Source organism: Diadema antillarum, unplaced genomic scaffold (assembly GCF_040938485.1).
Source record: "Diadema antillarum isolate AM-2024a unplaced genomic scaffold, OU_Dant_1.0 seq00000358_RagTag, whole genome shotgun sequence".
In the NCBI taxonomy this organism is placed as follows: Eukaryota; Metazoa; Echinodermata; class Echinoidea; order Diadematoida; family Diadematidae; genus Diadema; species Diadema antillarum.
Genome location: NW_027271364.1, coordinates 609,179 through 636,224, shown reverse-complemented (window position 1 = coordinate 636,224; position 27,046 = coordinate 609,179). Strand labels below are relative to the sequence as shown.

Sequence of the window (27,046 nt, the reverse complement as noted above, 5' to 3'; positions counted from 1 at the left end):
TTAATTACCTACCCCGTGTTCTTGGTGACTTGACTCATATATAGGCTTATGTTGTACTGTAAAGTGTAGCCTTTTCAGATCGTGTTTCGCCTATATCATGATTAGATATAATAGTAAAACAATGTGGTCGATCTCTCTGGCTGCTACCTGCGGGCGAGAAACCGTTCGTCTTTGCAATGTATACCACTTCGCAAGTTCAGGTGTTACCCGTATAATGTTGGTGATAATGATATATATATAGTATGTGTTTTAGTATAAGCTTGATGCTACTGGAAGGCTCTTGGGAATTTTGCTTAAAGCGCCCATTGTACCCAATAGATTTGCCTTTGAGCTTTATCTGGTTAAAGTATCTCACAGACTGTCACAATTGAAACGCAAACTACTTGTTCGATTACTAGAGTATGTGGAGTCGAAGAAAGTTCCAACTGTTTCGTCGATTGTCACCCAAAATACAGGCCTTCTCGACTTACACTGCGATCACCGGCGAAGTTCTCTCCCCCGACGTCGCCTTCACCGCGCTCGCGCTCCTCAACGCCCTCACCGACCCCATGTTCATTCTCCCTTTCGTCATCAACCTCTTCGTCAACGCCCACGTCAGCACCAAGAGGCTTAGCTTCTTCCTCAGCGGTCCGGAGATTGAGAGCAAAGATGACGACGAGGAGAATGTGTCTAACGGCGTCAATGGTGTTGATAAGGTATGGTTGAAATGTGATTGACCGATGGAAACAGCGGGCATACAAAGTAAATGAAATACACACACACACATATATATATATATATATATATATATATATATATATATCCAAACTTGTTGATATTTCACGTATTGGTTCCAAGAAGAAATGAAGAAACAAACCGGTAATGCATTTTGGCCAAAAAAGCATGAGTTTATTCGAGTCGAATAAACTCATACTTTTTTCATATATATATATATATATATATATATAATGTAATAATAGAATAATGTATAATACATACTGTATGTGCATACGATAGTTCGACACTACATGACCTTATAACATGAAAGAACCACAATCAGCCATTGAGAGATAATGTTGGTGGAGTTTACAAATGCAATGTATCTTCAGCGGAGTCGACATGTTTAACAGCAATAATGTGTGCTGTGTGTGTGTGTGCGCGCGCGCGTGTGTGTGTGTGTGTGTGTGACTGTGTGTGTGTGTGAAACACTCCTGTAGACGTTTTCTGTATGTTCATCGTACATTCTATAAAGCTACATATTCACTATTTTCATAGGATGATGTTCTTAGACGGCGAAAAGAGTTCACGAAGAGTCGTTCTCCTCGAAACACGGATGATGAGATTCCGATGAGCAAATCACCACTCGTCCGCAGCTACGAAGAGGGGGGCTCGTACGGGTCGACATCGAAACATCGAGCCGGTGACTTCATTCCACGCAACGTTGCCATACGAGTAAGTGAAAATGTTTGCATGATTAACGTACAGGCCTGTATAAGAATAATGGCAACGATCTTATTTTGCCCTATGCTGCCTCTTTAGCGTTAACCCTGATATTCCATATGGGCTTACCATTATCATCACCCTATCAATTTTCTGACCCCAGCGTATTATAGAGATGGACAAACTGTTTTGACAGTTCAATTTAATCCTTGCTCATGATTTTGTTCAATCCTTATTCAATATACCACAATACTCTTACTGCATGTACTGTACCAATTTAGTCGACGAAAATGATTGCAATTACCAAGAATTTTCATGTATGTACATTGCCCAGGGAATGGGAAAAATAGCAACACTTTTTTTAAACACAGAATCTCAGTATTAACAGTTGTAGTCAAAATTATTAACACCGAAATAAACTTGAGTGTTTACTTCTGCTATTTTGTTTCTCTAATGAATCACATACCCTAGTTTTATGAAAACATCTAATGCTCTATTGTGATCACAATACACTATGAGCCTAATGTAAGCTAAATCAAAATATTTGTCTTCATTACTATAATAATAGTAATTGTGATTTTCAAGCATTTCGGACCTGTCGGATGATTCTATAACTACAGTATACTTATGAACATAATGTGTATAAACGTATATGTACTCATGTATGCATGAATGCTCATGTAATATACATTCATTTATTCTTGTATTCACAATGGACGCAGATTGTTTATGATTGATTGACTGAATAGAGCATTATCATATTATGAAACAAGAAGAGGAACTCACTAATATTTTCATTTGTGACATTACCTCTCGTGTAACTTGTTAGGTTCAAGACGGTAATTTTACCTGGGATCCGAAATCTACGTCACCAGTCCTCAGTGATATCAACGTAGACATTCCATCTGGTAGGACCTGTGCAATATACAATGATATACCCCTAGAATATGGGGTGGGTGAATGTGGCAAATCCATGTATGGCGGAGCCTTTTGGGTTACATCTATTTTTTTTTTATTGACGAAATTAGGCTGCTTTGACTTTATCATGATACATATTCATAAAATCAAGGGACTTTAATGTTATGAACTGCAACAATTCATGAAAATGTTCACTTCGTTTTTTCCCCTTGCCTATCATTCAAAATTGTTCGTTGATAATGATTATGAGTAACTCTTAGAAGTCATGCTTTCACATGCTTCTGTAAACACATACAAATTATCATATCATGATATCCGTTGCAAATGATTGACAAATTTCCCTACATCGACGTAAACAAGCATTTAATTGATCAGTGTTTTAGTAGTAGCCATAATAAAAAATCATGTGCGTACGTACACGAGCAGTATTCGAACCTACGACCTCGTGATCTCCGGACAGGCTTCATCTCCACTAGACCACCGAGCTTTCGCCCGACAGCAAGTGTTGGTTCTAATTTACAGAGCATGCAGCGGGTACTGCGTAATTATTGCCGTACAAGTTGCCCTACATCGACGTAAACAAGTCAATTAGTTGCAATGAAAACATCTCGACTGAAAAATTTCATGAATTTGAATAATGTCCGTTATTCTCGATCTCGATCGAAACTTCATACATTAATAAGGGAGAGGCGACGCCATCCATCAAGTACAAGGAAATGTTACCTTGGGTAACATTTCGGTTTTAGCTTGCATATATCTCGGGGTTTTTTCAGCATTGTCAATATTACTATGATAATAATAATAATAATAATAATAATAATAATAATAATAACAAATTCTTATATAGCGCATTTCAGACTTGAAAAGAATTTCAATGCGCTTTACAAACAAACAAATTATACCATAATACAAAATATAACAAAAATTATAATTTTCCAAACACAATATATTACTCTACAATAACTATTTCTTAAACGTAGATAAAAGGTCAGAGTTGCCAGTACTATTGAGATATCTACATTAATGACTTCAAATTTAACAATCAGAGGCTACTTTGCATAAATAAGTTTTGAGTTTTTGTTTGAAATTGTCTATTGGCATCTGACTTCTCAGTGGGTCTGGCAGAGAATTCCATAAAGTAGGTGCAGCAAAAGAAAAAAAAAAACCTCTCCCCATAAGACTTTGATGTTGTTATTGTTATCACTATATGATAACAGTCATTATGATTACCAGTATACTGACTTCTTCGTCTTCTTTATATTCTTACTGTCCCTATCATTATTTTATGATATCAACTGTTATTACTTGGGACTCGTCCTATGTGCTTTGCGTGCAGGCAAGCTCACTGTTGTTGTTGGGACAGTAGGGAGTGGCAAGTCGTCCCTTCTCCAGGCCATCATGGGTGAGATGACGACTATCCGAGGACGCGTTGTCCTCAGGTAAGCGTGTTTTAACACTTCACGATACACCACAGCAGATCAAGATAATATTATGTTTAAAGGTCCTGTTTACCATTGGGAGCAGTGATTTAAAAATTGTTCGAGATATCACATTCGATACATGTGTATAGGTCAGTTGTATCACAAAGTATTATACCATATAAAAACTTCGCAATAAAGCCTTAGAAGATGTACAGAGATATCACTCCTTTTCACAATAAACCATAACTGTAGATGGTCTAGTCTAGAAACATTATTTTTACAACTGTTGTTCTTATTTTGTAAAGTTAACTATAACAGATTGATTATACTGATTCAATGTCTTACATAGGTTGTTTCTATCCCTAACTCACAATATTTTAGAACTATTTTGAAGCACTAAAGCTGGGTTTTTGTTTCATCTGCAAATGGTAAATAATGCCTTTAACTCTCATATTCAACGAATGTATTCTTACCTAGGCATGGTAGATGTGTTTCGCTAGTACACTTTATGAAAATAACATGGTATATTAACTCAAGTTTGACCTGATTCCAAGTCAGGCCATGGGAAGTAGCCTGTCAATGTGAAATATGACATATCAATATTTTCGTTGCCATTATCTAATAAGTATGAAATGTTGACGTCTATTTCGCGATTACTTTATAAAGTCATTGTATACGTCACGGGAACCCATTTCGTCGATTTCTGTTTTGCATAGATGGTTACAATCTGTGAAGAACTCGTTTTCTAGATGTTAGAATACTTAAAATCTTTACAAAGATAACATTCGACCAATGTCAGATAATTCGAAGTCGTTCTTTTTTTTTGACGAGGTTCTGGGGTGTAGTTTCACTTGAGATTTGTTTAATTTGTTCAACTTTGTCTTCTCTCTCCTTTTCAGGAAGGGCGCTGCGATTGCCTATGGGCCGCAAAAGGCTTGGCTCATGAATGCGTCGTTGAAAGACAACATCATCTTTGGGACGGACTTTGACGCAACAAAGTATTTGAAAATACCACTACCAAATATTTTGAATTGTTACTAGATTACGCCATTTTTTATTATAAATCTATTCATCTATTTGTTCAGGTATTTATTGTTCTTTCTGATAAGTATTTACATATCTATTTGTTCATCTATCATTGACAAGCACGTTCAATTCATGACGTTCTTTTTCGATCACTGGTTCAGTGATAAAACATTCAATTCCTAGGTGCTTTAAACCAGAATGTAATTACAATTCATATACTCCTGTCATGCCTGTAGCGAAATAAAAGTTTGTATTAGCTTGGAGTTCTAAAGAAAATGAGTTTACCCTAAACGTCTAGTCTAGCTTTGTACAACCATATGAAACGGGTGATGTTTAACCACTACTCCTTTATACAGCTTCTTCGCAGTTTCTAGACAAGATACTTACCCTTTTACGAACTAAATATAGAAATGAATAGCTGAAAGAAAATCGTCTTTTATCAAGTATGATTACAATGATTAAGCCATTTCGTATTTTGACGTGTACATGTATGCAATTATAGTCTTCATGCTCATTCTTTCGTTTGGTCTTTGTTCATCTTTGTTCCTTGTTTGTAACTGTCTATGCCTCAAAAATGCACTTGAAGTCAGAGATAAAAAAAAATCAAAACATCGAAATATTGTTACTGAAACAAGAACTGAAATTAAGATGGGATTTTCCCCATTTTTGAACACAGGTACAGCAAGGTCATTAACGCATGCGCACTTGCACCTGACATTGCGATGCTCCCCGGGGGAGATCACACAGAGATAGGCGAGAAAGGCATCAACCTGAGCGGAGGACAGAAGCAGCGTGTCAGCGTGGCTAGGACCATGTACTCAAAGAGTGACATCGTCATTCTGGTACGTAAAAAAAAGAGATAAAAGTCTTCCCTTATACCACATCCCCTGTTTGGACTTTAGCCACGCGTGTGACGCAAGAATCAAAGTCATATACAGGCAACCTTATTTGTAGAGTTATACGAAATGGGTACCTGTCGTAAAGAAAATAGGTGCTGCCCTACTTAAATTAAAACCATTATTGTTGTAACAAAACTTTCCACAAGAATGAAGCAATTAAAATTAACAACGCACAATGCAAAATAAGGAAGATGAACCGGATGCAATGCAAAATAATACCCAAATACCAATGTAGAGAACTTGGATACTTCAGCATGTATCATGTATAGGTCAGTGGAAAAGCATGGAACGAGGGAGATACAAAATAGATGCAAAGATCTGGTTTGTTTTCGTTCATCTTTTCTCACTTTGTTTTTTTAAGTCGTGACGCTCGCCTTTGGACGTTTACCTTGACGTTAATTCAAAGACTTTTCTTTTATTGCTGTTCTAGGACGACCCTCTGTCGGCACTTGATATGCATGTCGGTGCGCATCTCTTCGAGAATGGTATTCTGAAAATCCTGAAGAAGCAGAAGAGGACCATCATTCTCGTCACTCACCAGCTGCAATATCTACCAGAAGCTGACAAGGCTAGTTGATGCATTTCTTTAATCATGTTATTTGTAGTTTCATTTGCATGCCTGTCGGAACATCAAAATCAATCGCTGTATGGTATATTATCATGATTTATGTGATATGACATGATAATAATTATGATATGATGTGATGTGATATGATATGATATGATATAATATATGATGTAATGTGATATGATATATGATGTAATATGATATGATATGATATGATATGATACGAAACGATATATAGAATGATACGAAATGATGTGATACAATCTATGATATAAGATATACAGTAATGATGCGATGTAATGTAGTGTCATGTTATATAACATCATTTTACGTATTGACAATTTCGAATCACTTCGAATCAATTAATCATTGATAATTCATCTGTTGTAAGCCAGATCATCGTGATGAAAGATGGGAAAATACTGCTCCAGGGTGATCCAGATGACATAGCAGCGGCCGATCCCTCGCTCTGCGCCGATTGGCAAAAGGCGATAAAAGTCATGACCGAATCAGAGGCTGAGTTGTCGGGGGCCGAATCGGAGGCTGTGCTGGAGGAGAGACGATCTCTCAAGAAGCAGATATCTCGCCTCGAGTTATCTATGTCCAAGTCGTCGAAGGCAACACCTAACGATTCGGGTATCTATCCTGTGACATTAACACAGCCTGTAGAGGGGTTTTATTTATCATTTATTTATTCATATTTCTATCTATTTACCTATTCATTTGATCTATCATTTCTGTTATTATTATTATTATATTATCATATCATTATCATTATTATCAGTATTATTATTATTATTATTATTATTATTATTATTATTATTGCTATCAATATTATCGCTGTTATATTATTACTTTCATCAACAAAATCATTATTGATAGAATTGGTGTTATGTATACGACGCAGTAAAAGAATGTGTGGTAATCGAATATCGGTTGGACTGTACTACTCCATTTTAGTGGAATGAGCGTTTTGTTTTGTTTTTCTCAAACGTTTTCTGAAATAAGATCGAACAAAACGATCATGATTTGTCCTTTGCCTTTGCCGACTGTGACAGGATCAACAAACGTGGTACTAAGTGATTAAGCATATTTGCACCTGTATTACACGCAATCTTAGTCCAGCGGATATAGAAAAAATCATGCACTTTATGGTAAAAGCACCATACTTGGTACACATGTACATGATGCCAATACAAGTCATTTCTGATATGGAAGCCACTCTGATTCTGCCTGTGGCGGCCGTGGCGGCCATTTTTCAAAATGGCCGCCATGTGATATAGCAATGCTGTGTATTTTGGAAACTATAAGTCCGATTGTCGTGATTCTTGTACCAAAGTATAGGTTTTGAGGGTCAAGGATTCCAATAAAATAATTTTTGAGAGGATAAAACCATGGCAACCTACTTATTGGCGGCCATTTTGAAAAAAAATATGGCCACCATGCTAGATATAACATATCCTTAAAACGTATGGACAAAGGGTCATGACTCTGGTACCAACTTATATGTTTTGGGGGTCAAGGATTCTGATAAATTCAACTGTAAGTGAATATGAATCGTTTCATCCTACGTTTTGGCGGCCATTTTAATAAATATGGCTGTCATACAACAGATAATGAATATTGCATATCTTCGAACTCAAAAGATATATAATCATGATTCAAGTGTAAAAGTATAGTTTTTGGGTGAAGGTTTTCAATATAATGATGTTTTAGCAAAGTGAATAGGTTCATCACATCCTTTGTTTTGACGGCCATTTAATAAATAGCGTACGAGTGTTATGAAAGCGGGATGCCCATTGTGGATTGATTCTGGTGTAAACGTTTGTTTTAGGGGTCAACAATTACTTGTTCACTCATTTTAAGTATTCTAATGTGGAACATCTGGGCATATTTAACTTTGTAAGCATTTTGGAAAATATGCTCAACTTCCTTTATAGGATTTCTGTGTGTACAGTGTATGTGAAAAACATGATCTTCACAATTTCATGTCTGAAGTACATTTTAATCAAGATTATACATTTTCTAGAAATATAGACTCTCGCTTTCTCTGGTCCCTGGACTATGGAATGAAAATCATAGTTTCCAACCAATATGGTATATCTGTTTTCTTTGGAAACATGACACTAAGTGTGAGAAAACTTCTAAAACTTCTTGGGTCACTTACATCAAATGTAAACACACTACATGTATGTCTATAAAATCCATGATTGACCAGGCTGTTCTGATACTTATAACTACACTGAATCTCATACATCAAACGATAAAGTAAATAGTGGCAGTGGGCAGGTCCTTCTGGTCCTGTACGGGTAGAGAGACGTCCCCGCCCTCCACGAGTCTCCCGCTGCCTTGCGGGCAGTTTTTTGGTTAATCAAAGGCTAGGGAGTAAACCTTATCCAAATCCGGAGCGGAACCCCTAAGGCGGTTAGGTGTTGTAGTTCATCATCTCTCCGGCAAATATAATAGGTATTATACAATACATCTTTATAGGTTTACATCTAATTGTCATTTGCAGCTCCACATGAGTCTACCAGCAAAATATAAACTACACTTTACAAGAAAAATTATGCTAATTTATGAATTTAATGAAAACCTCAAAGAAATACACATTTTTAGGTTCATAATTATTGGAAGATAAAACTGCAGAATAAAATATTCAGTAAATCGATCTTACTTACCGGCACCAGTAGAAATACTGAAGAAGTTCTCTAAAGCGCACCTGCATCTATATATGCATTCACGTTCATCACCGCTCATCAATGGATGATCAGGAACAATAATTGTTTTGGATTGTCAGAGCTAATTCGATTCCTTCATATGATTTCTTATAATGTTGTGTAACTGTTTTGACAAGGGTCATACTATGAAATAATGATCAAGAACTGAAAAAAAAAAACCTTTAGAAATCAGTAGGTCTTATAAGACTTCAATTATCATGTCTTTGTGGCTGGAAACTATGACAGTACACTAATTGTACTCTCCTGTCTATGCATCCAAAATTGGGGGGAAAGTCTTCTATTCCATTCTCACCATTTTATTCTGCCTTTGATATTCAACATAATTATCTTTAGTATTCTAGGTATGCAACAATTGTACTTATGTGATGTTCAATACCTACTTGAATAGTGAATGTGATAGAGGTATGGTCAATCAACAACAATCAATGAACAATAAAGAACTAAACGCCGCAACAACATAGGAGGTTCATTTACCAATAATAGGTGAACGATTCTTGTCAATGGGACAATACATATGGCAAGTGAGGGTGTATATATAATCATAGGCGCCGGAAGTGGGGGGGGGGGGGGGCAGGGGGGGGCGGCCGGCGCCCCCCCCCCCCCCCCCAATCCAAAAAGTGGGGGGAAAAACGCATTTTTGCCCCCCCCCCCCCCAAAAAAATAATAATAAAAATAAATAAATAAACAAAGAAAATAAAATAAATATGTATATATATGAATAAAAGGGAAAAAATATGGCTACAAACGGCAGCTTTTGGACTGTAAAATGTCAAAATTTTCAAGCTCGCTCGCTTCGCTCGCTCGCATCCAGCAGTTGAGCCCGGTGCGCCTCCCCCTTAATTTCTAAAGCGAAAAACATAGCTACGACGGCAGTTGTTGGACTCTAGAATGTCAAAATTTTCAAGCTCGCTCGCATTGAATCGTTATGCCATTCTCCTAATGTTGCTGACAGTAATTGCCAGTAGTTGCGCCCGATGCCCTACCCCTTAATTTCCAAAGCGAAAGATAAAATATAGCTACAAACGGGAGTTTTGGGACTGTAAAATGTCAAAATTTTCAAGCTCGCTCGCTTCGCTCGCTCGCATTGAATCGTTATGCCACTCTCCTAACGTTGCTGCCAGTAATTGCCAGCAGTTGCGCCCGATGCCCCCCTTAATTTCCAACGCGAAAGGTATAGTTACAAACGGGAGTTTTTGGACTGTAACATGTCAAAATTTTCAAGCTCGCTCGCTTCGCTCGCTCGCATTGAATCGTTATGCCACTCTCCTAACGTTGCTGCCAGTAATTGCCAGCAGTTGCGCCCGATGCCCCCCTTAATTTCCAAAGCGGAAGATATAGCTACAAACGGGAGTTTTTGGACTGTAACATGTCAAAATTTTCAAGCTCGTTCGCTTCGCTCGCTCGCATTGAATCGTTATGCCACTCTCCTAACGTTACTGCCAGTAATTGCCAGCAGTTGCGCCCGATGCCCCCCCCCCTTAATTTCCAAAGCGAAAGATATAGCTACAAACGGGAGTTTTTGGACTGTAAAATGTCAAAATTCTCAAGCTCGCTCGCTTTGCTCGCTCGCATTGAATCGTTATGCCATTCTCCTAATGTTGCTGCCAGTAATTGCCAGCAGTTGCGCCCGATGCGCCGCCCAATTAATTTCCAAAGTGAAAGATATACTGTAGCTACAAACCCCTTTTTTGGACTGTAGAATGTCAAAATTTTCAAGCTTGCTCGCTTCGCTCGCTCGCATTGAATCGTTATGCCATTCTCCTAATGTTGCTGCCAATAATTGCCAGCAGTTGAACCCGATGCGCTCCCATTTATTTCCAAAACGAAATATATAGCTACAAAACTCCAGTTTTGGAACTGCAGAATATCAAAATTTTCAAGCTCGCTCGCTTCGCTCGCTCGCATTTTATTGTTATGCCATTCACCTTATGTTGCTGACAGTATAATTTGTCGATCGTTTCACACCGTCATTCCAGAATCCATGTAAGGAAAATTTACAATGTTCCTCAATGACTGCGTTGTTGAATGTATCACATTCCGCAATGTATTGTAGTCCCATTATTGCTCACGCACACACGCACAAGCATACAGCCCGTCGAAATTACTTTATGGTTCCCCCTATGTTTCGACCCACCGTACGCCACTTTACATATATATATATATATATATATATATATAATAGATGTGTGTGCGTGTGCGTGTGTGTGTGTGTGTATGTGTATATTGTGTAACATAATATGCATGGTCTAATCTTGAGCCCCCTCCAATGTTTGCCCCCCCAATCCAAAACTGCTTCCGGCGCGCCTGTATATAATATATACACTACAGGTTGGCCCCTCAGAAAATGGAAACGAATATTTTTTCAAAACCAAAACGAAATTGTCCAATTTGGTTGAGTACTTTTCTTTCTAGACATGTTTTTGTTAATCATTAATTTCTTACTTTATTTTATCAAAGCTCAGCAACGGAGACTACTCAACAATTGAAGGTCTATTTTCGACAATAATCCTATTCAAGCATTCCACATTGTGATGTGCGGCCTCGATTCTTTGTTAGTCTCCCAAGGCAGTGGCTTTTGTTCGATGCTGAAATTTGTTGAATTGAGCTAAGAAATTTACGCTCGATCCGTCTTTACAAAAACATCTGCAGAATGAAAACTACTCAACCAAATCGAGGGATTTTGGTGTCATTCTTCTTCTAGATAAATTCTCTACAACTCTATGTCATTCATTTTGGCATCAAAGTAATGCAAATGTGCAGATATATGCGAAAACTCGCGTTTCCGTTAATTCTAGGCCACACTGTATATAATATGTGTGTGTGTGTGTGTGTGTGTGTGCATACTCTATGTAGTGCAGCAGTCATATTTATCAAAATGGACATGAAAACGAAATGTGTTAGTTCTATTTATCAACAAATGCTTGTTTAAAATCATTGACCCCAATTAGTTTCAAAGACGTACAGTAAAGTATATATTGCGGTGGCCATGTTTTAAAATGGCAGCCAAAACATAGGATGCAATGGTTGTATACACGAAAAGATGTATCCATTTAAATAAATGAATCTCAAAAACATATTTTTGTTCCAGAATCATGAAGATGCATCCATTGGTTTTAAAGATATATGAATAGAATGTAGAGCGGCAGCCATGTTTAACTGGAGGGAGGCCATATTTATTAAATGGCCGCCAAAACAAAGGATGTGATGAACCTATTCACTTTGCTAAAACATCATTATATTGAAAACCTTCACCCAAAAACTATACTTTTACACTTGAATCGGGATTATATATCTTTTGAGTTCGAAGATATACAATATTCATTATCTGTTGTATGGCAGCCATATTTATTAAAATGGCCGCCAAAACGTAGGATGAAACGATTCATATTCACTTACAGTTGAATTTATCAGAATCCTTGACCCCAAAAACATATAAGTTGGTACCAGAGTCATGACCCTTTGTCCATACATTTTAAGGATATGTTATATCTAGCATGGTGGCCATATTTTTTCAAAATGGCCACCAATAAGTAGGTTGCCATGGTTTTATCCTCTCAAAAATTATTCTATTGGAATCCTTGACCCTCAAAACCCATACTTTGGTACAAGAATCACGACAATCGGACTTATAGTTTCCAAAATACACAGCATTGCTATATCACATGGCGGCCATTTTGAAAAATGGCCGCCACGGCCGCCACAGGCAGAATCAGAGTGGCTTCCATATCAGAAATGACTTGTATTGGCATCATGTACATGTGTACCAAGTATGGTGCTTTTACCATAATGTGCATGATTCACCCTATATGTGGTCTATATCCGCTAGACTATCTTCTCAGAAATTGGAGTTACTACGAACCACATCTGACATTGTTCAGTTTTTTCGTCCTATAAAGAAACGGAGAAAGGTCGACTAATCGTGACGGAAGATCGAGAGAGGGGATCAGTCTCATACAAGGTCTACCTAGCCTACTGCAAAGCCATGAATTACTGCGTCGCCATCCTCATGATTCTCACAGTGCTCATGAGGGCGGCATTGCAAGTTGGAACCAATTTCTGGCTGGCTGAGTGGTCTGAAATCGGCGTGGGTTTGAATAAAACACAGGTTCGTGTAACCTCATTCAATACAGTGAAGGCGATATACTCCATTTGCCTTACCACGCTATATTGCTGATAGTTTGTCACTTACAAGATTATTGTTTCTTTTTTGTTGTCCATACCTGAAAATTTCTCCTTGTATAAAAGCAACTGCAACAAATTGACAAACGAATTATTGATGTCATTTTTGTTCGATTAAATAACTATCACCTTGATTATTTATAGGGTCATCTACAGATGATCATACATAGTTCCTAGATTCTTCCCATCTAAGCAGAAATAGGGCTACCAGTGACCCTTGCTCCCCACCCCCCTTGGAAAACGTTCCGCGGCACCGACCTTTATTAGATCTGCTGCGAAATTAGGCATACAAGTGTCATGCTTTCCTCTCATTATCGAAGAGAAATGTCAAAGAATCATTGTAGTTATCCTTATCAGACTTTACCATAATATTGATTTTTATTTCATAACTTGAAATATAATCCATAATTTGGGACAAAAGCATCATTGTGTTTATTCTTCCACTCAGGAGCAAGAGGCTCTGGAAGACACCGACTACTACATCTCAATCTACGCTGCGCTCTCAGTGGGGAACATCATAATGCGAGTGTTTTCAGTCATGGCCATCACTTGTGGCGTGTTCTTCGCGGCTAAACACATGCATATCAGCATGCTGGACAACATCATTTCAATACCTATGCGGTGAGGAAACTGGGTCGAAATGACGTTACTGTCTTCATTCATTCATTTTTTGTTTCAATTCATTCAATTTTTCTCCATCGCAACATCATCAATAACATAAGATATGCACAGTGGTGAAAGTAAAAAATTTCAACATAAGTCATGTAAGTAGTCAATAAAAAGGGGGTACATTATACTTTAGAATGGGTTCATACAAATAAGCATCATAATGTAATGATACGTCAATCAGAGGATAGAAATGGGGGACCCACTGAAAAGCAAAGCTTGTGGATTGTGCCCCCTCCCCACACACACACACAATGTCTTGTATAGCTTTTTCGAGATTGTTAGACACACCACGAAACTGAGTAATGCCTTAAGGAATGTATGTAGCCATTTATCGTTTTATTTGATCAATATAAAAGAAAACGATTTTATGTCAAAAATATAATTGTCTCAATGAGCAGATGCGATGGGAGATAAAAATATCAAGAAACTATGGATTATTTGGAGATAAAGTCGGTAAAGCTAAGCTTTAGATTTGATGTATTATTCACGCTCCTATGAATAAAATGACTGATGTCGAAAAATGTCTTAATCATGTTAATTAGCAGATGATGTCATAAAGAATATCAACAAAACATGGATTGTTTGGAGATGAATTCAGCTAAGTTAAACTTAATATTGGTTGTATTCTTCATGCTCCTTTTAATGCTTTATATCGTCGTGAATCACAGAATACTTACTGTATGTACAAATGAGATGAGACGCTTTAACGGCCAGCCGTCACTGAGTATCATAATAGTTGTCAGGAATGTTGAAAACTATTGGGTATTTCTTCTCTCCAGTTTCTTTGACACGACACCAACGGGACGAATTCTCAACAGGCTGTCAACAGACACACAGTACATCGATCAAGTAAGCAGAAATAAGAGCACACTGTAAAAAAAAAAGTAATTACCAATCTAAGGGGGTGTTGCAAGAAAGTCGAGTTGCAATCTATTGCAAAATCTATTGCAAACTTTGCAATAGATAGATCTATTGCAACTTGCAATCAATCGCAAGTTGCAGTTGCAAGAAGGGAGCTTGCAATTAATTGCAACTTTCTTGCAACACCCCCTAAGAAATGCAGTTCCATTTCGAGATTTAATGTGACGTAAGTGTTAAGTGGACTGCATACGACCATAGCTGTTGAAATACAAATATTGTGTTAACATTTTGGAGCGTTCACGTTTTTAAACTTTGTAGCATAGAACATGTGGCAGATTTACTAGGCAGTTCATACCAATATCCATATGGGTCGTATTGATTTGAAACAGCGGTTGCTGCAAACCATTCGGACCATTATAAATCTGGCTTCCCAAGTCCTGTCATCTTTCGTGGTCATCATCGCCGCCAACTACCTGTTCGTTAGCTTCATGGTCCCGATCCTCGTGGCATTCGCCTTACTGCTCGTGTATTACATCATTACTTCAAGGTAACAGAAACAGTGTTCCTATTTACTCTTCTATAACGTCAGTATAACGAGTTGAGACTTGGCATTCCCTTTTATATACTTACACAAATCCACAAATCGTAAGGAAACAGTTCAAGTAATCAAAGACGTGATGTAAGTAGTCACACATGAATCTACTGTATGTAATCATAATAATACATTATGTAATCATATAATGTATTAAATCTTTATGTATGTTTATATGCATGCATACCTGATTACAGTCACATGTTGTGTGCATGTGTATGTATGTGTGTATATAATCATTCACGCATGTTCAGTTCAGTTCAGTTCAGTTCAGTTCGTTCAATTTCTGCGTTCCGCTTTCAATACAGTATAATGATAAAAAAAGATAACAAAAGGTCACAGTTTGCATGTTCCTACGCATCAATACACGATACATTTCACCTCTTTACATTGTGCAGGGAGCTGCAGCGCAACGAGAGCGTGACTCGATCGCCGATTTTTGCACACTTCTCTGAAACCCTGGGCGGGCTGCCGACCATCAGGGCTTTTCAGTAAGTCCAATCAATCTACTCAAGTCCATTAATCAACGTTAGTATCAACTTTAACTCAACTGGTCTAAGAGACTTCTTATCAGTATTTTGGTGATGTGTTTGTTTGTCTTTAAAGAATGAGGTGTACTACTTTTATTACAGTTTTTCATAGGGTAAAGTACAAAATTCAGTCTCACTAAACGGTCTTGATCTCGTTCTTGTTCATATAGTGTATTGTTTGTTTTAGTTGCAGAATTTTCAAGAACCAATGAATTGGAATCTATAAGTAAGCTTTAAATTTACTAGAACAAAGTTTATATTCCTTTCTCAAAATGACATAAGCTTTAAGCTATTTTGCGCAGAATTAATTATCATTACCAGTTCCAACTAATCCTTATTCATTACAAAGCATGCGTTGAAATTCAGAATTGTCAATATAATGAAGACGAGAAGATGATATAATGTTTTGTGATGTAATAGTATATCATGATATAATATTTAGTGTTTTATTATTATCATTACAATGATATAATGATAATAGTTATGATAATCATATTCCGTTAAGTGTTTCAAGCGAAAAATATAAAAATCATGGCGTTGAAGTAATATCAACATACGTGGAAATTCAGAATAAGAACTTGATAGTTTAAATACAATAAATAAAAAAAGAACGTAGTATCTTCTCAATTCATACCATGCCATTTTAAAATTTCTTCTGTGACGACCGTGTAGAGTACCAAAGTAACATGGCGCCATGACATCGCCATGATCCCCGAGTGTTTACGCGCTCACTTGGTTCCTCACCTATGCCATAAGTAACAAAGACTCTGACATTATCACTTCGGTACTTAAAAATCATGTGGATGAATAAAGTATTTCTTTTATCGCACGTGGACAAACTAAACAAACCCAATGATAATATCAGAAAAAGGGCCTTGGCACTATAATTCAAATCCACAGGCTACTACAGAGAAGCAAACTTTCTCCAATATTACATCCTTAATATCATTTCAGCTGTTGTCATCATTATTAATTTCTTTGAAACTCTTCTTCTTATATTTTCAGAGACGAAAAGAGATTCTTCAACATAGCCATAGAGCGTATTTTAAAAAATAACGCAGTTTTTCTCTATCTCGTTACTGCCCAGCGATGGGTGGCAATACGTTTGGTAAGTTTTCTTTACACACCACAAGACTTTAGAACGATATCTGACACAAAAGCTTGAATTCGTAACTATTTCCAGTCATGAATAATGTATTAACACCCTTTGGCTCCAGATTGTTCTCCTTGTAGTCTGTTTTTTTTGTTCGTCTTCTTCTTCTTCTTATCCTTATATTGATAATAATAATAATAATAATAATAATAATAATAATAATAATAACAACAACAATAATGATAATAACAATTTCCCCTTTGAATCAATGGACACTTATTGTAATCATGTATGATAAACAAAAATCAAGATAGAACAGTGACGCACATGTGCCATTCCTTGTCCGACAGTGAGATTGGAAACAAAGAATGATTATTGTGTAATTATATATTTGAATCAGTCGGATGCACAAAATGAAAAAGGAAGAAGGAAAAATAAAGCAAAGCTTTGCTAACTCTCCTCAATCTGTGGAACGATAGGATTACCTGGGTGCTCTGGCTGTACTTATGTCGAGTCTCGCGTCAGTGCTCGCTGCCCTCAACGGTGGATTGGATTCAAGCTATGTGGGTCTAGTTATTTCCTATTCGCTCGAGGTAAGGTTATTTTGTATGATGTGCACTGACATAACAAGATTGTCCTCTGTCATAACAACCAGATCAATTATGATACAGATGTACACATTGTGAACAATTTCATTGTCCAAATCTCTGGCTTATTATGCTCCGATCTAAACGAAAACAACACCAAATTTGCAGTGTATTATACCTATCAATAAATGTCTCGTTTATCCTTATGGTTTGTTGTGGTTTTTCTTTTGATGACTTCCAATGATGTGATATTTCACTGCTGTCATACATGTACCAATGTATCTGCAAATTCGACGAGAAAGATTTGTTACATTTTGCTTTGATAAGGAAATGGCAAAGGTGGGTAATCTTATAAGTGCTGCTGGTTTCATGATATTTGCTGTCTCATTAAGAAAACATATTTGTGATTCAGGTATGTTTTTGACAAATCCAATCTGTACTTTTTCGTTTGGTCTTCTTATTGAAATATTATGACATTCTGCTATAAGCTCACCATTGTTATTTCTGTTCGCAGATCTCGCTCTATATGAATCTTGTCGTTCGAGCAGCGGCAGATTTAGAACTGCAAATGAATGCTGTCGAGAGAGTGCAGTATTACACTGAGGTACCTACTGAAGACTACGATGGTAAGCCTATACAATTCTCTCTCTTCTCTCTCTTCTTTTTTTCTTCTCCTCATCCTCTTTTCTCTCTCTCCTCTCCCATTCCTTCTCCCTCTGTCTCTCCGTCGTTCTTCTTCTCCGTTGATATGCACTGCATTATGACATCTTTAAAAACTTTTATGACGTCATCCACACCCACGTACGTGAATTTGATCAATCTATCTAAATGCGAAGAATCATTCAAAGTAAACACTGTGTTGTCACAATATATTTCTCCAACTAGCACACTTAAAAACATAGGCCTATTAATGCTGTCCTATTAATGCTGTACGTCGTGTCTTTAGATATACAGTATCATATAGAAATGACTTACAGGCAGTAGGACATTATGTCGAACGTCGACGTACATTTAATAGTAAAGCCGCAAACTTAATATCATCACCATAATAGAAAACATATAAATTAGTCAGGGTATAAATGTATAAAAAGAAGATATAATCTTGAAGAGAATAGCCAGTAAAACTGTGGTTATATCTATTTGTCTATGTCTATCTCGCTCTCTCTCCTTATATCTATTCAGATATTCATCTTTCTCTACGTATAAACGTGACTAGCCTGAATTCATCAAGTTATTCCACTTGTCATTCTTTTTCACTAAATAATATTTCATTTTGTCACCACACATTTATTTATCTTGTCCATCTTTTCAAAATCCAACTTTAGGTATCGAGCCTCCCAGATCGTGGCCAGACAAAGGCGATATAAATCTAGAAAACATCAGCGTACGCTACGCCAAAGATCTGGATCCTGTTCTGCAGGAAGTCACCCTTCACATCCCAGAAAAGGAGAAGGTGCGAGACATAGGCCTCCGTTTACCCGGGAAAAGAAAATACCATGCTTACAATGACCATACAAAAACGACAGCCGAATTACTTACAGCTGATTGGTCGTTGCGTGGCTGCTGTCATGGTAACTGCATGTTATTATCGCAAGTCACTTTTGCTATAGAGTGATTTATACGCCGAGATCTTCGTACGTGTTTATATCCCTCGTTTGTTTTGAAATGAATGACTTTACTCCATGAAGCATCACCAGCTGCCATGCTGTCGTGAAGATGAAATTTGTCTTTTCTGTTATTGCTGTTGTTTCCTTATTTGTTCTCGATCTGTTTTCATCAACAGCTCGGTATCTGTGGAAGAACAGGAAGCGGCAAATCTTCCCTCACTCTTGCCCTTTTCAGGATTATTGACACGTTTCAAGGTATAATGCGCAACTATTAATTCATTCATTCTTCTACACATTTTGATGTTATTTCAACAATACATGTAACATGCTTCGTTATATCAAGTAGCATTCTGTATCTTGATATAAACCTTGTCAGTTAATACTGATATTACGTCCGTAATTCAAAAAAATGTCAAAGTTTTCCTTCTATCTCTTAAACGTTTTCAGACGTGAGACAGCAAACTTAGTGAGGTTGGTTTTTTTTTTTCAATCATATACATGTCAGGTTGGCAGGAGGAAAACTTTTTGTGTCATAAAGATCAACAGAAGTGTCTACATACCAGCTCCCCTGTGCTCAAATTGCATTACACTGTTATCACGCGTGGTAACTATAATCGCTCACTTAAGTTTGTTTTTAATCTGAAGTTTTGATATCTTTAATTCTTTTTTCGCTGGGACTTGCATTTCTAACGACGTCAAACAACTTATCCATTCATAGTGTATGAAATGACATTCTTTCCGCCTTTAACGTCTGAGAAACGAAAGCGATCGACCAGGCCACCCTTTGTATCTTCACTTTGACATCGAAGTTTATCGAGTAATATTTCTCATGATCTCTACAAGCGGCAAAGATCTATTTGATAGGGGCCTGATATACACTGGAGAATTGCCATCACATAGGCTAATGGTTACGTGTCGGATGGAGATGATGAATTAGGGCCTACATTCAATTTTCTTCTTCAAAAGTGTTCGCTGTGACAAGCTCGCATCTACGTTGTTGCTGAGTTAGTTTCTGCTTTCTCTCTCAGGTTGTTTGAAACATTATCGTCTACTAGTCTGTTCGTTTTGGGGTTTTTTCTCATTAACATAGGTCGGATCGTCATCGACGGACTGGACATCGCCACCATACCCCTCATCACACTTCGTCAGCGTCTGTCGATCATACCCCAGGATGCCTTCATGTTTACGGGCACAATCAGGTTCAAAATTACCTCGCCGCCTCAATATGATTCTCATCCACCGAGCAAAACCTGCTAAATACTTGCCTTGGATAGATTTTTACAGCTTACTGAAGTCTTGATTGAAATCCTCAAAATGAATCTACTTCTGCCCCGAGCGATTGTGTGTGTGTGTGTGTGTGTGTCATGGGCGTAAATCCCGGGGGGGGGGGGGGGATGGGGGGGATATATCCCCCCTGAAATGGAGGAGGGGGGGGATGGCCCTCTACAATCATCCCCCCCCCCCTGAAATTTGAGAAAAAATGGAAAAATGGAGGAAGCAGAAATGTGATTGTATAAATTTTGGCATATTGCATGACGTTTTTACGCCCGCCTTCAGACAGTTAACAGAGCTGAACAGTATTCTATCTTGTAGGATAATGTATACATAATTTCCTCAAGCGCTCGCTCGCTTCGCTCGCTCGCGAAGAAAGTAATATCGACATAAAGTATGGTCCACACGTTGACAACGTCAATTAGCATAGGCTTACATGTAAACAAGCGAGCAACTCGGAACCATCTGCAAATTATGTACGAAAACAAACAAACAAAACAAAAACTATACCGCCATAATTGAACCCCCCCCCCCTCCATTTCCTGAATCATTCCTGAAACGATGATGACTCTGATACATCTATGGGCATACCCAGAGATGATCAGGGGCGTCGAATCTATCTCGGGGGGGGGGGGGGGGGGGGCAACGGAAATGTTGGGGGCAGACAAATCATTTGTCCCCCAAGCAACTCCCGAGATGAGGACAAATCTCGAACTTTCTTTATGGAAAATTGGACAACTATACATAACGCCAGAATTATGCACCGGATCGCTGAATTGCAATCATAAATATGCAAAAGCTCCGCAACTGGGTCCCTTTCGATAGACTTTGTACACTTTTGAGATTGACGTTTTATTTCCTTATGTTAATCAAAGAGTGTGCAGCAGATCTTTCACTTACAAAAGCTCCCTCATAATATGCAGAGGCGTCGATGGAGGGGGAGGGGGATGGTTCCCCCATAAAAGTATTGGGGACAAACAGATCATTTTGCTCCTCCTCGTAATTCCCGAGATGTGGAAATGTTCTTACTTTTTTGATAGAAGACTGTCTAAATATTTCATCCAAAGATGGCTGAATTTCAATTCTGAAAATACAAAATCTCCCTCGCGTAAGAGGGGGATAGGCCTATTACCCCTTCCATACCCTCCCCGTTCAATCATTTCTACTTAATACACTTTAGATTGACAGATTTCATAATGTTTCATCTAAAGTGTGCACCAGGTCTGTTACTTCAGTTTAAAGAAATGCAAATGTTCCCTGGGTGGGAGGAGATATCTAGATACTTTCAATTAACGGAGGGTCCCCCCCCCCCCTAAAAAAATAGTATACACTTCTGGGATTGAAATTTCCCGAGATTACATCATAAATGTGTTTTACGAGATATTTGTTGCTACCAGTAATTGCCAGTAGTTGCGCCCGGTGCGCCCCCATCCCTTAATTTCCAAAGTGAAAAAAGTACAGCTACAAACGGCAGTTTTTGGACTGTAAAATGTAAAAATTTTCAAGCTCGCTCGCTTCGCTCGCTCGCATTTAATCGTCATGCCATTCTCCTGATGTTGCTGCCGGGTAATTGCCAGCAGTTGCGCCCGGTGCGCCCCCCCCCCCTTATTTTTCAAAGCGAAAAAATATAGCTACAAACGGCAGTTTGGGGACTGTAAGATGTCAAAATTTTCAAGCTCGCTCGCATCAGGGAGGTGGGAAGAGAAACACCTCTCTGCTCGCATTTAATCGTTATATCATTCTCCTGATGTTGCTGCCAGTAATTGCCAGCAGTTGCGCCCGGTGAGCCCCCCCCCCCCCTTATTTTTCAAAGCGAAAAAATATAGCTACAAACGGCAGTTTTTGGACAGTGAAATGTCAAAATTTTCAAGCTCGCTCGCATTTAATCGTTATATCATTCTTCTGATGTTGCTGCAAGTAATTGCCAGCAGTTGCGCCCGGTGCGCCCCCACCCCCCTTAATTTCCTAAGCGAAAAAATATAGCTATCCCAAACTGCCGTTTTGGAACTGTACAATGTCAAAATTTCAAGCTCACTTGCTTCGCTCGCTCGCATTTAATCGCTATGCCATTCTCCTGATGTTGCTGCCGGGTAATTGCCAGCAGTTGCGCCCGGTGGCCCCCCCCCCCCCCTTAATTTTCAAAGCGAAAAAAATATAGCTACAAACGGCCGTTTTTGGACTTTACAATGTCAAAATTCATGATCGCGTTCATGATCTTCAGTGTAAGAATTAAGACAAGAAGTTTCTCTAAATGATACCATTTTATAGGCAAAATTGTTCAATAATAATCTACATAAAATGTACTGCTACCTTAAACATGTTGGACTGTTTCAAGTCGATAAAACACGCAAAAAAATGCATCAAATTGCACCATTTACAACATCAATATGCAAAAAGTTCTCACTGTGGGAGGGGGAAACCCCCTCCCACACCCACCCCCTCGCTCGCATCGCTCCCTCGCATCTAACCGCTCCCCCTAAAAATCCTGGCTACACCGGTGATAGGCCCCACTATTTAGTAGGCCTTCACAGTGATGTCGCACAGGCGGAGCAAGAGCTGAATTAGCACGATGTAGTCAGTCAATTATCTATGAATATCTTTTTCTTACTTGTTTTTTGATAGGTAAAAAATCCCAAATTTCACAAAAAGTGTGCACCAGATCGATGAATTTCAGGTCTGAAAATGCCAAATTTTCCTCGTGTGGGAGGGGGATACCCCCCTCCCACACCCTCCCCCGCTCGGCCGCTCCGCTCCCTCGCACAGATACTCAAACTCCAAGTCCCTCCCCTACCCCGATACCCCTGGGATGATTGCTTTACTGACTTAAGTCAAGAAAATTGAAGAATACAATTAATAGCTACAGGAAAATATCTACTACGTTATTCAAGAAATGGATATCCTAATTAGCATTTTATTGAATTTATTTCGGCATTATTCAGGGCTGCGCTACGTTTTTGAAAGGGGGGGGGGGGTGACATAATCGCCTGTCAGTCAAGAAGAAAGAACATCAAAAGACAAGAGAAACAACAATAAAAAAGTCTTCATATTTTTAAGGTCTGATTTTCCGCCGAAAGTCGGCTGACAAGAAAAAACAAACAAACAAACAAACAAACAAACAAAAGAACAAAAAGTCTTCACATTTTGCTGCCACTTCCCTCCCACTTTGCATGGAAAAGAGTGGGACATTTGATCCCTGTAAAGTGTGTGTTTGTGTGTGTGTGTGTGTGGGGGGGGGGGCAAGCTTCTCTCCCCCCCCCCCCCCCCCGGGCTGCGTCGGTCCGGTTATGGGCTTGTAATCGTGGTGATGGTGACTATCGCCAATCATCCCCCCCCCCCACTCCTCAGTACGGATTTACGCCGTTGGTGTGTGTGTGTGTGTGTGTGTGTGTGTGTGTGTATGTGTATGTGTGTTACAAATGTTAGTCAACATAATAGCATTCTTCTTTGCTGTGTTCATTTTATCAACTTTACTCTCGCAACTATAATGGTTACTACATCATATACTTGCCCCGTTGTTCTGACGACCTTTTTTTTTTTTCTCGTTCATTGTTTGATTACTTTTTATCCACTTGTTATTCTTCCTATCATTTATTGCCCAGGCTCAATCTGGATCCAACTAAGAGTAAGAGGGACGACGAACTGTGGAAGGCGCTGGAAATTGCCCAACTGAAAGATGTCGTGGCAGAATTGGATGAAGGTTTAGGCAAGCATCAAGTGCCGAAGTAGCACTACCCCAATCCCAATGACAATTACATTAGACAAAAACAAAAAGGGCATCAGCATGTACATTGTTGTACTTCTACTGTATTTTGATTTTTGTGTAACATCCGTGGTAACACCGAGGTCCAGGTAGAATGTTACTACCAGAGTGCTGCTGCAGATCTTATTATCGGTTCCAGTACAAATTAGACCAGCTATAGCACATGTTGTGCGTAACATAGGTTTATCTATCAATTCTGCCCCTCAGGTAGAGGAGAGGACAGTGATAGAATCATATTCCACATAAATTGTGTACGTCCAATATCTCTCGATATTGGAGTACGCTGTAATTTAGGAGAAATGGGTGAAACCAGCAGGATGTTTCATATTGAGCTCTCACCCGCGGGTACGAATGAAATATGCCGACCCATGTATTCCTCAGACTGACTGGAAGTAGTCAGTATACTAAGCACATCGTATCACATGAAGAAGAAAAAGAAGAAGAAGAAATAGAAGGGGAAAATAAGGGAAAATAGTAAAAACAAAGGGGGGAGAACTTAATGAATATACAGTACAGCAAAGAGGACTTCGGATGTAGGACCTACATGTATTTCGTCAGCAATTACCTCAAATTTTATTCTTCTGTCAATCGCTTGAACCTGTATACCTGTTATCATGATATCATTCTTTGACCTAATCATAAACAAATTTGAATGTCCCATCTTGCTTGAGCGCACACTCACTAAAGCACAGCAGGTATACACAAAAATATTGTCACACTTTTACAGATATGCACATCACCTCTCTTGAATACACATTTTTTTTTAATGCGTGAATTGTGGAAGTGTTGCTTTATCCTACTTTAGATCATGAGGTGACGGAAGGAGGGGATAACTTCAGTGTGGGTCAGAGGCAACTTTTCTGTCTGGCTCGAGCTTTTCTCCGAAACTCACGGATCGTCATCATGGATGAAGCAACGGCATCGATCGATCACGAAACGGTGAGCGTCGGGTGAGGGGTGGGAGGGGGAGGGAACGAAGCAATGCAATTCAAAAGAATAATATGTGCCTGCATTTGATGGTATAACTTTTTGTCAGTCTGAACTTGAAGGCTTATAACAGTAACTATGAACAACGTCTCGCCATTCTCACAAAAAAGAAAAGAAACGTTATCTATCATACTAAACACGTCTCAAGACTTCTTTATGTCGACATATTTTTAAGTTATTGTTCTCCCTGACGACTGTACATATCTAACTGTCTATTGACTCCTATCTGCTGAAAAATTACATTCTTCTAACGCTGAGGTTGTGAACGAGTCGTACAAGTTTTCAGGAAACACACCTGTAAATCTGCGTAATTAAGCTTAGATATACGATGTTTCACAAAACTGATTTTAGTGTATTTTATTGTCTCATGTTTCATTGGACAGGATCGAATCATACAAGATGTCGTGTCAGACGTCTTTGCGGATAGAACCGTTCTAACAATCGCGGTAAGTTTTTATATCAGCGATGTAGTCAACACATTCTTCGTTCAATCATCTTCTACATGAATTCCAGGGAGATGTCGCATATCGAATCAGGGCATAGAACTGTAGAAAGTCCCTCTGCGCGAATTATTCCAATCCGAAAATTTGACCTTTGGTCATTTTGATCATTTTCATTAATGTCGTGTCTCACACCATGTAACTAGATTATCAAATTTGTATTCTGTAGGCCTATATGAATAAAATAAGTTCAATTACTTCTTGTGACTTTGTAAGTCTAGTTTCAGTCTTCAACAGTATAACTAGTATGATCTCAACCAAAATCAAAGAACCACATTAAGATTGTGTTTCGATGAGATACGCACATTATGATTTCTTTGTTCAGTCCTACTCCATACCCGTTAACACCTGAGAATGAAGTTGGAGAATGCACACACACATACACACACACACACACACACACACACACACACACACACACACACACACACACACACATACACACACACACACATTGTTGTTGTCACAGATCTGACAAGTAATTCAACATTGAAAAGATGTTTTATAATACATTCTTTGGGATTCTTTTTCTTTTCTTTATCACAGCATCGTGTCGGAACTATTTTGGGGTCAGACACAATTCTGACTCTCAGTGACGGAAAGGTGCTGGAATTCGACCCGCCTTCAGTGCTCCTCGATCGCGACGACAGCACGTTTGCTTCGCTAGTGAAGGCGGGAAAGTAGATGAAGCCATCCAATGCAAGCAAGATTGACCATTCTGTTTCCCAAGACGCTGTGCCAACCCTACAATAATAGAGTCTTCTATGATGCACAGGCACAATTGCGCATTAGGATTACCTGATACCCAGAAGGTTTTTTCTACTTCTAACTGGCTGACCTATCTCCTGTGATTTGTGGAAATGATATTAGTGTAAAATTATACAGGAGTGATGTGGAATCTACGGTTATGATTATTATGATCAGCTGAGCCCGGTTGCCTACCTCAATAATGACGAGTTACAGTACTGTATACTGTAGATACTGTAAATGCATTTTCAAGACATGGCTATGCGTAATGCGTTCATTATAGGCAATGGAAATTGCACCACATTTTCGTTATGTAAACAGTAAAACCTAGTGTGTGGATCTAGATGTTTGCTCACGTGAAGAAAGGAAAGAGAAAGCTGCTTGCCATACTGAAACATGTAAAATAATATAGGGACTACATCTCTTATTTCATCTAATAATATACCTTTTATACATCAAAAGCAATGTCTACTTCTTGTTGGCCGATCGTGTTAGAGCTACTGTGGCAAGTACTCGTAAGAGTTAGATTCTTTCGTGAAATATGTTACTCCTGCCAAACATAATATGCTGATGGCTTTGTATACGTGCCTATATGATAAGCATTATATAACTAGCACATTTCATCTTATGTAGATATAAAGATGTATTCAGCGTAAATCAGACTGACATTTCA

At 38.5% G+C, this 27,046-nt stretch overlaps 1 protein-coding gene across 1 annotated transcript in view; it reads left to right on the top strand.

Annotated features, from left to right (window-relative positions):
- LOC139731115 (ATP-binding cassette sub-family C member 9-like) overlaps positions 1-26,382 on the top strand; it is a 42,964-nt gene extending 16,582 nt beyond the window's left edge. Inside the window, exons 10-32 of the mRNA XM_071641996.1 lie at positions 456-695; positions 1,255-1,431; positions 2,249-2,327; positions 3,674-3,776; positions 4,658-4,756; positions 5,461-5,626; positions 6,114-6,251; positions 6,647-6,887; positions 12,886-13,094; positions 13,620-13,789; positions 14,617-14,686; positions 15,088-15,245; positions 15,689-15,781; positions 16,826-16,928; positions 17,393-17,506; positions 18,015-18,126; positions 18,826-18,953; positions 19,284-19,362; positions 20,198-20,306; positions 23,979-24,082; positions 24,945-25,078; positions 25,510-25,572; positions 26,173-26,382. Of these exons, the coding sequence (XP_071498097.1) occupies positions 456-695; positions 1,255-1,431; positions 2,249-2,327; positions 3,674-3,776; positions 4,658-4,756; positions 5,461-5,626; positions 6,114-6,251; positions 6,647-6,887; positions 12,886-13,094; positions 13,620-13,789; positions 14,617-14,686; positions 15,088-15,245; positions 15,689-15,781; positions 16,826-16,928; positions 17,393-17,506; positions 18,015-18,126; positions 18,826-18,953; positions 19,284-19,362; positions 20,198-20,306; positions 23,979-24,082; positions 24,945-25,078; positions 25,510-25,572; positions 26,173-26,310 (3,027 nt within the window). The 3' untranslated portion in view covers positions 26,311-26,382. The remainder of the gene's footprint in view (positions 1-455; positions 696-1,254; positions 1,432-2,248; positions 2,328-3,673; positions 3,777-4,657; positions 4,757-5,460; positions 5,627-6,113; positions 6,252-6,646; positions 6,888-12,885; positions 13,095-13,619; positions 13,790-14,616; positions 14,687-15,087; positions 15,246-15,688; positions 15,782-16,825; positions 16,929-17,392; positions 17,507-18,014; positions 18,127-18,825; positions 18,954-19,283; positions 19,363-20,197; positions 20,307-23,978; positions 24,083-24,944; positions 25,079-25,509; positions 25,573-26,172) is intronic.
- The last annotated feature ends 664 nt before the right edge of the window (positions 26,383-27,046 follow it).